This window comes from Siphateles boraxobius, unplaced genomic scaffold, assembly GCF_051911475.1.
Source record: "Siphateles boraxobius isolate OS27281-9 unplaced genomic scaffold, OSU_SipBor_1 49, whole genome shotgun sequence".
NCBI classification, from domain to species: domain Eukaryota; kingdom Metazoa; phylum Chordata; class Actinopteri; order Cypriniformes; family Leuciscidae; genus Siphateles; species Siphateles boraxobius.
The window spans coordinates 2,512,635-2,523,288 of record NW_027509130.1 but is presented as its reverse complement, the minus strand read 5'-3'; the positions used below and the strand labels follow the sequence as shown (position 1 = coordinate 2,523,288).

The window sequence follows — 10,654 nt, the reverse complement described above, 5'->3', positions numbered from 1 at the left end:
TTGCGCTAGATTTTATTACCGCCCTCCCACCCTCCCAGGGCAAGACGATCGTTTTGACCGTAGTGGACCGGTTCTCGAAGGCGGCTCATTTTATTCCCTTGCCTAAATTACCCTCTGCCAAGGAGACAGCGGTGACTGTCGTTGACCACGTTTTTCGCATCCATGGCCTCCCGATTGACGTGGTCTCCGACAGGGGGCCCAAGTTCGTGTCCAAATTTTGGCAGGAGTTTTGTAGACTACTGGGAGCGAGTGTCAGCCTGTCCTCCGGGTTTCATCCCCAGAGCAATGGCCAAACCGAGAGAGCCAACCAGGATTTGGAGAGAGTGTTGCGATGTTTGGTATCTAAGAATCCTTCCTCCTGGAGTCAACAACTCTCGATGATCGAGTACGCTCATAACTCGTTACCAGTGTCATCCACGGGCCTATCTCCGTTTGAGTGTAGTTTAGGTTACCAGCCACCGATTTTTCCTAGTCTGGAATCCCCTCCGCCGCGGTCGCGGTCCCCTCCGCTCACGCCTTCGTCCAGAGGTGCCACCGCACATGGACCAGAGCCCGTGAGACTCTGCTCCAGGTGGGGGCACGCACAAAGGCTAAGGCCGATCGCCACCGACTCAAACTTCCTCCTGCGTACAGGAGAATTCATCCCGCCTTCCATGTCTCTAAATTAAAGCCCGTATTTCATTCACACATTAATACGCCGGTCCCGGTTCCCCCACCGCCGCGACTCGTAGATGGGGTACTGTCACGGTTGGTTAATCCACGATCGTCTCCTTGTCTTGTGTGTGTGTGTATATGCGTGCTGATTGTTTTGTGTGGGCGTTACCGCTGATTACCTGATTCCCTCATTAGCGCCAGCTGCATTCTATCTGTCAGCCTATTTAATGCCTTGTCTTTCGTCTTGTGTTTGTCGGATCGTTGTTTGGTTGTTGTTGCTTTCTCTCATGTTGTTTCCTGTTCCAGTGTTCCTCATGTGTTCTCTCCTCTGCCCTGAGTTGGTGTGCCGCTGGACTTCGTTCCTGACCTGTCGCTGAGTTCCCCTTGTCGAACTTCACTCTTCACCCTGGGATTTACCGCACCGTTTTCTTCACGTGGCACCCTGGATTAGCCCATCGAGGTCCCTGCGTCACGCTCTCCTGCTACCCTCGACTTCTGGACTATCTTGTGCTTGTGCTAATAAAGAGATCATTTTTACTTGCAACTTGCATCCGTGTGTATTTACGTAACAGCTAGGGTGTGGTTGTGAGCTTTCACATCTCAGGTTTCAGGCCTCATCAGGCCTTCCTGAATGAGAGCTCCCACACATTTTGACTATCAGGTTACAGGCCTCATCTGGCCTTCCTGGTCATGTCAAAACCATACTTATGGTAAGTCACATGATGGAACATCTTGTGTACTTTCTAAAATACATTTTTTATGGTAAGGGTCATGCGCTGTACGCTTCGGTCCCTTTCTATGTGGCCCAGACCCAAGTCTTTCACCTTGGGTCCCACTCCAGTTGCGTCTTGTCGTCAAAGTATGCTACGACAGACGCCTTTCTAGCTAACTTCCACATTCTGATCCAGGCCTTTTCTGGACTCAGAATGGCTAAGTACATGCACTTTTGTTTCATGTACTTTCTAATGTAGCCCCACGTGGTGTGGTTGTCAGGTTACAGGCCTTATCAGGCCTTCCTGGTTATGAGCTCCCATATTCTGGGTATCAGGTTACAGTTTTTTCCGGCCTTCCTGATATGAGCTCCCACATACTGTGGTCGCCAGGTTACAGGCCTCATAGGCCTTCCTGAGTATGAGTTTCCACATGCTGTGGTTGTCAGATTTCAGGCCTCACCGGCCTTCCTGATATGAGCTCTCATGTACTGGAGCTCCCCACATAGGGGGTAATCAGGTCTTGGCCTCAGCAGACCTTCCTGGTTTTGATCCCTCTCTTACTCCCTCAGTGTTCAGAACGAGCACTGGGTAGACCCATGGATTGAGTGGACCACTTCCGTCATTGCTTGAGGTTGAGTTACACTCTCCAGGTTGTCCCGTCTCTGTGATCCGGAACTGAATGGTTTCTGCCAGATTTGCAGGCCTTCAGTTTCGATGCCTTTTCCAAGGCAGTTTCCAGAGGCTCTGTCTTGGACAGACAGGCAATGGCCAGACTGTGCGTCTTAGTATAGATCACCAGGCCAGCCTGGTGGCATGCCAGGAGGCATGCTCTCCTGAATAGTGACTGGCTGGGAGTCCCTTGAGTCCCCTAGCCACACTCCCTAGAAGGGACCCCTTCTATTAGGAAGTTGTGGTCCTAAGCCTTTGAGCTGGCCCAGATATACCTCCCATGAACTATGTTCTGGCAGTTTTCTCGGTTCATTAGCTTGGGCTATGACCGGTAGGGAGTGCTGTCACTGACAGCCCAACGTGACCTAGGGTGAGTGGTTTTAGTGTCCTTTGTATTACTGGTTGTGACAGTTGTCACTGCCATTGTGCATGCACTCCCCTATGGCGGCGTGGGCATTTTGTTCCCCATAACGTCGATGACGTATTGTTGAGTTCCCTTCGAAAGGGAACGTCTCAGGTTACGACTGTAACCTATGTTCCCTGAGAACAGGGAACGAGACAATACGTCTCCCTGCCATACCTCGGGGCCTGCCTGCAGCAGTCCCTTCAGACGATAGGATGTTGTCACGGTCTCAAGGCGCCCTTTTTATACATCCAGGTTGCGTGCTCTGATGAAGCACGGGCTGTCGCCGGTTAACATGATTGCTGTGAGTTGATACTTGATTTCAGACACCTGTCACGCCTGAGGCGTTCCCCATAACGTCGATGACGTATTGTCTCGTTCCCTGTTCTCAGGGAACATAGGTTACAGTCGTAACCTTATACGTTTTGCTAGAACAGGCGGCAACTTATTGGTCATACTACGCTTTCCTTCCAATGCTAAAGCCAAACATCGCAATACTTGGTCATGGCGCCAAGTAAACCGACCTTGGCTAAGAGCCACCTTACATCCTGTCAATTAATTAAATAATGGTATGAGAGAGAGAGTCAGTGGTAATATTATTGTGTTCCTGTCTGCCAGTGTTAGAGGATCTGTGTAACAGCTGAGGCTTAGCCTGACAGTTATGGTGCGTTCTATTATTTATCCGTGTCGGAGTTCCGACTAGGTAGACCGACGTTGCCTAGCAACACGCACCAACACGTCCCCTTTCCTCAGATTTCCCAGCTCGGACGTCGGACAACCGTGAGGACACAGAGCAAGAATTCCGATACGGAATCCAAGATGGCTGCACCCTGTGTGACTTGTATGAATTGGTTTAATTGTTTTTGGACCGCTTTGGTAGTTTAAATGACGATTGTAATCACTCGTATTCCTGCAATACCTTACTGCGTCTGTATTACTGCCTGTAGGTATGGGAATCGGTCTTGTTGTGAGAGCAATATTGAATGAATTCTCGTTTCAAACGGGTGTTACTAACGTGGCTAGCGTTGCTAACAGAAGATAAACTAAAACATGAAATAAAGTGAACATTTTAGATGTTCAAATGGCTGTGTTTTGATAAGCGCCTGGTACTCGGCCAGTGCTACCATAGCAGCAGCTTTCTGGGTGGCGTACATGTTTTTTCTCCAACTCGGACGCGCAAAACCTACCAGAACGCTTGAAGTGTGGAAGTGCTAACAAAATCCAAACTAATTAGAAATACATACACCCAGTCGGTTCGTTGACAATAATAGAACGCAGGGTTAGCCTGCCCTTGGCCAGAATAGTTTCGCAGCATAAGTTGCCAGGGTTACTGAGCTTGAAATATTTTAAGTTTGCTTTATGAAACGGAATCAACCGACAATAAGTCTGACTAGCACCAGAGCTTTAACAATATGTTAGAAGTTCTTTAATCATCTATATCTTGTACTTTGTGGCCCTCTTCTGATCAAATAATGAATGAATGGTATTCATTGAAACTTCAACTATGACTAAAAAAAGTGTTAATGAGCCATTTCTTGTTCCTCATCAACAAAATGGTATTTGGTTTTTGTTTAACCATGACATTCCAGTTTTGTTCTGTAGGTTAAAGATTTCTCACCCATTCAACCAATCCCACATACTTAAATTTGGTGCTCTAACATTCAACCTAGAGCTGCTTGATTAATCATTAAGAGATCGTGACCTCGATTCAAATGTCTTATTCTTAAATTAAATCTGTCATTTAAGAAGCCAGTTTATTAAACCGTTGGCAATCAAGCAGAACATAAAATCTGTGTTGGTGCTGCTGAGTCCGAGAGGGCAGTTGTCATGTATAGGTATGAAAGTGTTGTTTCAAAATGATTGTTTTCATTGTACACCAGTAGGTGGTGACAAATGAATGTTAAAATGTATGTCATCGACTCATTCAAGATATTCATTCAGTAATGAAAAAAGCAAAGTATTTATGAATCATTCTATCAATTATTTTTTTAATTCTCTAACGTTGTTAGAACTTCTATTAAGTAACATGTTAATTTTTCAGAACTGTGACCTCTTCCTGATTTGACGTGACCGTAAACACACCACAGATTTACAGCGTTGCAGGTGTGGGACTGAAAGTTGAGGCTTGTGCCAAGTGAGGTTTTTCTTTCTCTTTTTGTTGCCACCACCTTGTCTTGTGGTTTGTCAGTACTTGATCTTGTTCCTTGTGACCTTTCCCAGATACACATATGGGCAACCTGTACCTGGTCAAGCCTTGGTGGAAGTATGCCGTGATCCCTTTCCATATGGCGTTGTTCCTGACTTGACTCTACGGTGCCTGAAACAAACTGCAGAGGTGTGACTCCTGTCTTACAGTGAGGGTTTGTCTTCTGTTTGTGCTTGACTTTAATGTGACACTTTGTTCTGCTACCAGATGAATGCCACAGGCTGTGCCTCCCTTACCGTTGATACATCAGTGTTTTTCAACACCAAATTTGAAAATAATATGAAAGATAGTTTTCTTGTAAATGTGAACATCACTGAGGAGGGAACAGGTGAGCTATTCACTGATATGAACCAACAGCACATGTATGGAGAAGTTGACTTTTTTAATTCGGTGCATTTGTTTATTTTCCCCCAGGTGTATTGATGTCAAAATCTGCAACTGTGTCCATTACGTTTGAAGTTGGCAAGGTCACGTTTTTGGATATCCCCGATTATTTTGAGCCTGGATCAATGATTAATGGAAAGGCAAGAAAGTTTTATCACTTGTGGCAAAAGCCTTCACATTGGTTCCCTTTCCTAACCTTTAACATTCCCAACAGATCTCAGTGTCTCATTTTGATGGTACTCCAATCGCAAACAAAGTGGTTTATCTCCTGGATGGGAACAGCTGGCCCAACAAACTGCTGATGGATCTGACCACAAACCAGAACGGACTGTCCACATTCTCTCTCAACACTGCTAATCTTCCTAAAGCTGCTCTCAATCTGGTGGTATGATTTGCTCTTTGTATCTTGTGAAATGTTGACCCTGCATTCTCTAAATATTTTGCATGAAACCGATTTCATTCGCGGTTCCCTAGGCAAGTGCAACTCCAGCAGTTGTTATTCGTTACAAATCGCCATACTTCACTACAGATACAAGGGTTGTTCAGCTTCTCAATCCTGATTCTCCAAACAACCCATCTAGTGAACTGACTATAGTGAAGCTTGAGCAGCCACTCAAATGTGGTGCTGCGTTTCCAGTGACTGTGAAGTATTCTTTTGTTGGGGAGTCTGGCGACTACAGTGTTGACATCCTCTATATGGTGAGTGGACATCTGCTCTTGTTATCAATTCCTTTTGGCCTGTTTGTCCAGCGCATTTTATGCACCTGTTTGTCTTTGTCAGGTCTTGTCCAAAGGAGTGATCGTCCTCGATGGATTTCAGACGGTCAAAGCGAGGGCTTGTGATGCGGTAATGCGTGGCTCGGTGTCGTTCCAGCTGTCTGTCAGTGTCGCTATGGCTCCAGTAGTACAGATTCTGGTCTACTGCGTTCTGCCCAGTGAGAATGTTGTTGTTGGTAGTGCGTCGTTTGACACAGAAACGTGTCTCCAAAACAAAGTATGTGGTACACTAGCCTCTTTAGGCTTCAACTGAGGAATGGTGACATGTCCTACAGCATGTGGGTCCTTGTTCCAGGTGTCTCTACAGTTCTCTCCTGTTACGGCCATTCCTGCTGAGGGAAATGTTCTGACTGTCTCTGCTCAAGCAGGATCTCTGTGTGGGATCAGTGCTGTAGATCAGAGCATCCGGATCATGGAGCCAGGAAGACGTCTGAGTGCTAAAATGGTATCCATGTGCAGTTGATTCAAATTCTTGTTGGTCTTGCTTGACATCCAGGTTCAACTTGAGAATTTAGTAATACTGATGGATTAATAGGAAAAACCTATGCTGTTATGATTATAGCTTTTTTTTTTTTTACTGTACATTAACACTAACATTATAAACTGACCATACATGCATTGCTTGGCCTGTTAGTTAAACACTTTCCCAGAAATGTGACAAACAACACTGTTTTATGGTCATAGGTGTTTGACTTGCTCCCAGTGCGCTTGCTATCAGGTTACCCATCCAGCGTTCAGGATGAACCAGAGTGTCTAGGTTTTTGGCCCCGTCCAGGTCTTCGTATGAATCCTCCCTACCCTGCTCCTACAAATCAAGCCTACACCACCTTCAAGGTAGAAAACTATTCATGACCATATAGTTACTGAATAATACAGTCGTTGTCTTTAAATCCGTCTTGTTTTGGCTTGTTACTATGACAGAGCCTGGGAATGAAGATCTCAACAAATCTCCCTGTACGAGCCCCTCCGTGCCCAATGTATCCCAGATTACCAGAAAGTAGGTCTATGCAGATTGGGAATTCTTTCAGTGCAATTCTGCTTTAGTTAGGAGAGGTTGTTCTTTGTGGATCAGCAAATTCTGAAGTTTCAATCCTTCTTATTTTTATTTAAAGTGGGGCCGTCATGGGCCTTGTTTAGTCTGCAGAAACTAAGAAAGTTCAAAGTAAGTTGGTGTAAAATCGCTTGTCTCTCCAGTGAATTTTCGTGGTCGTCCTGGGGCCATGGCAATGGCTGAAAGGGCTCCTGAAATGTCTCCTCCTGAAATGGTTCCTCCCAAAGACAAAGAGTCTCCAGCACTTTCTGCTTCTGAAGTAACCATCAGGACTTACTTTCCAGAAACATGGCTCTGGCAGCTTGCTCAAGTGGGGTTAGTAAAGCACTGTTATTCCTTCTAAAGCTACTTGCCTACAGTTTTTACTTCTCCTGTTCCCTTTATTTCTCTCTTGTGCTATCCTTCAGAGACACTGGATCCACACAAATTCCCCTCACTGTTCCTGACACCATCACCACATGGGAGACTGAGGCGTTCTGCCTGTCTTCCGAAGGTTTTGGTCTGGCTCCTCCTGCTCTGCTGACGGTCTTCCAGCCCTTCTTCCTGGAGCTCTCCCTGCCGTACTCCATCGTCCGTGGAGAGTCTTTTGATCTGAAGGCCACGGTCTTCAGCTATCTGTCCAAGTGCATCATGGTCTGCCATAGTTCTTTTTATATAATGGATTTTATATAGAAGGACATGTATCTTTGCTCCATGTGCTCTATTTCATTGGCAGGTTAAAGTAACCCCAGATTCATCCACGGCCTTCACTCTTAAACCATATACTGATCCGTATTCATCTTGTCTTTGTGCTAATGGGAGAAAGACCTTTAAATGGGTTCTCTCAGCTTCTGTTCTCGGTCAGTTTTGGGCTCCCTGTCTCCAAATTAGAAGTGTATATTAGGTGTTGCTCACTTCCTGTCTGTCACTGCAGGAACGGTCAATGTGACTTTCAGTGCTTCAGCTGAATCATCCCGGACTCGATGTGGCACTGAGGTTGTGACCGTGCCGACGAGAGGACGCATTGACATAGTCACTCGAAGTCTACTTGTCCTGGTAAGTGTCAACCAGCCTTCTGGAGTTTGATCATGAAGCTCATGCTGCTTTACTGATGTGGTGTTTTATTGCTTCTATAGCCTGAAGGAGTTGAAAGGACTAACACCCAGAGTTGGTTACTGTGTCCAAAGGGTTTGTTTGCACTCAATGATTCCCCAATACATTCTCCCTGTACAGCCAAACATTAGCCTAGCGCTCAATACAAATCCATTTTTGGTCTGCAGGAAAAGTTCTTTCTGAAGACGTTACCCTGACGTTTCCAAAAAATGTGGTTCAAGGATCAGCTAGATGCTCTGTTTCAGTCCTTGGTAAAGTATTTCATTAAATAGAAACTGACTGGTAATATTTAGCAGAACTTAAATTTTTTTGATGTGGGTTTTATGCTTGACCTCTTGTAGGGGACATAATGGGTCGTGCACTGAAGAACCTGGATAGGTTATTAAAGATGCCATTTGGCTGTGGAGAACAAAATATGATTGTTCTTGCTCCCAATATTTACATCCTACTGTACCTGGAAGTCACGGGGCAACTCACCGCAGCAATCCGAGAGACTGCCACAGGCTTCCTTAAGAGCGGTATGGAAAATTCACTTATGTTGGAAACTAAATTCCAAGAAAGTTTAGTCCTTCTCTTCACATTGGAGTGCCAGACCATTACCCTTCCTGACCAATTTACATGTGGCTTTTGACCTAATCAGGATACCAAAGACAACTGAACTACAGACACACTGATGGTTCATACAGCACATTTGGTAATGATGAATCGAATACTTGGTGAGTTTCTCACGGCTTTACTGTTGTGTATAATCTCTGGCACCAGCTTTTTGTAAGTTCAGTTTGTGATCTCTTCTTCACGGCCAGGTTGACTGCCTTTGTCATGAGGTCTTTTGGTCTTGCAAGGCAATTTATCTTCATTGATCCACATGTCCTGCAGAGTGCAAAGGATTGGTTGATCAGCACGCAGGGTTCAGATGGCTGTTTCATGCAGCAGGGAACTCTGCACCACATCGACATGAAGGTGCATTACATGTTTCTTAAACTATGCTCTAATCAATTGACTTATGAGTGTGAGACTGTTCTTTTAAATCAGTCTATGGGTGTGTTTTAGGGTGGAGTTGGTGACGGCGTGACCATGACTGCCTACATTGTTGCATCGCTGCTTGAACTAGGCGTCCCCGTCACAGTAAAAACATCAGTAGTTATATGAGCCCCTTGCAGATGACCTTTTCTAGATGTTGTCTAATATCTGCTTTGCTTTCAGGATCCTGTCATTACCAACGCTCTGTCATGTTTGAGGCCTGCTATTAGGGACCTGGCAAACACTTACACCACGGCTCTGCTGACCTACACCTTTAGTCTGGCTGGAGAGACCACCACTCGATCACAGCTTTTAACTTCCTTGGACAACTATGCCATTTCTGATGGTGAGAGATACCAGTCTCTTGATGGTTCATCAGGGTCTTTTGGCATTAACTTGTTGCCTCCATCTCATCTTAAGGCAATAAGCTCCATTAGTCTCAGACGACATCTGGTGATACTCTGGCGGTGGAGATCAGCTGTTACGTGCTGCTAGCAGTTCTTGCCGTCCAGCCTCTCACAACAGCTAATCTGGGCTATGCTAACCGCATTGTCAACTGGCTCGTGACCCAGCAGAATCCCTATGGAGGCTTCTCCTCCACCCAGGTGCCTCTGACTACCAAACATGAGCACACTCATGAGTGCGGTTTTTAATCTAGTGGTTGATTTTTAGGACACTGTGGTGGCTCTTCATGCCCTGTCGGTGTACGCTGCTCAAGTGTTCAGCTTGGATGGCTCCAGCACTGTTACTGTACAGTCCTCAGGAGGAGACTCGTATAGCTTCAAAGTGAATCGGGACAATAGGCTGCTGTATCAGGAGAAGCAGCTGAATAATGTTCCTGGCAAATATAGTGTTAAAGCATCAGGATCCTCTTGTGTCTCTCTGCAGGTCTGTATTTTCTCCCCCACTTTCTATTTCTTTTGTGCACATTCTTATCCCACGGTGCTTTTTTGCTCTGCACTCATACCGTAGGTTGCGTGTTTCTACAACATCCCAACACCTGTTAAAGTCTCAAAAACACTGACTGTTGAAGCAAAGGTGACTGGAGACTGCCAACCACTTGAAGCCAATCTCATATTGACCTTCACGGTGATGTAAGAACCTTTCACTTTGTGTCCTGAAACCAGCTCATGTTTATGACCCTTACAAAAGGAAGCTGTGTTCTTGATCCTGTTGACTAAACCTCTGTTTTCCCATCACCCTCATTCAGTTCAATGGTGTAAAAGCAAGCACTAACATGGTTATCGTGGACATTAAGCTCCTGTCAGGCTTCAAGGCAGATACGTCACTGGTTCGTATGAGTTTTAAGATTTAGAAGGTCCCAGGATGCTTGAAGCTCCTTCAGTTGTAATTCTGTATGTAAATGTCTCTTCCCCTCAGCTTGGTTCTTCACCCCAATCGTTTGCCCCGCTAGTGGAGCGGGTTGACTCTGAAGATGATCATGTTCTAGTGTATCTGAAAGAGGTGAGACTGTACACTGGGTATATTTCTAGATGCCATCTCATGTTCTGTGTATGTGCTGCTTTTCATCCTTTCTGTCTTGAAGGTTCCCAAAGGTGTCCCCATGAGTTACACTCTACAGCTGAAACGGGTTCTTAAAGTGAACAATCTCAAGCCAGCGGTCATAAATGTTTATGACTACTATCAGACAAGTAAGCTTTCATCCTAATCATGCTTTGCTCTGG

General features: G+C 45.5%; 1 protein-coding gene across 1 annotated transcript; it reads left to right on the top strand.

The window, feature by feature from the left end:
* Positions 1-4,504: 4,504 nt before the first annotated feature.
* On the top strand, positions 4,505-10,260 carry LOC143711079 (alpha-2-macroglobulin-like). Its single transcript, XM_077202374.1, has 25 exons — positions 4,505-4,573; positions 4,660-4,774; positions 4,853-4,973; positions 5,060-5,169; positions 5,244-5,414; positions 5,504-5,728; positions 5,811-6,023; positions 6,102-6,251; positions 6,491-6,640; positions 6,728-6,803; positions 7,001-7,172; positions 7,265-7,490; positions 7,573-7,696; positions 7,771-7,892; positions 7,973-8,024; positions 8,117-8,200; positions 8,291-8,467; positions 8,590-8,665; positions 8,753-8,909; positions 9,000-9,074; positions 9,153-9,315; positions 9,390-9,574; positions 9,642-9,857; positions 9,942-10,063; positions 10,180-10,260. The coding sequence occupies exons 3-22, from the start codon at positions 4,853-4,855 to the stop codon at positions 9,404-9,406; spliced, it is 2,661 nt and encodes an 886-aa protein (XP_077058489.1). The 5' UTR covers positions 4,505-4,573; positions 4,660-4,774; the 3' UTR covers positions 9,407-9,574; positions 9,642-9,857; positions 9,942-10,063; positions 10,180-10,260.
* The last annotated feature ends 394 nt before the right edge of the window (positions 10,261-10,654 follow it).

What these genes read in the sequence shown, in the direction of transcription:
- LOC143711079 (XM_077202374.1), top strand. Translation starts at nt 4,853, where the DNA reads ATGAATGCCACAGGCTGTGCCTCCCTTACCGTTGATACATCAGTGTTT. An exon ending in GACGTCTGAGTGCTAAAATG is followed by an intron (nt 6,252 to 6,490) that starts GTATCCATGTGC and finishes TTATGGTCATAG; the next exon opens with GTGTTTGACTTGCTCCCAGT. An exon ending in TGCACCACATCGACATGAAG is followed by an intron (nt 8,910 to 8,999) that starts GTGCATTACATG and finishes GGTGTGTTTTAG; the next exon opens with GGTGGAGTTGGTGACGGCGT.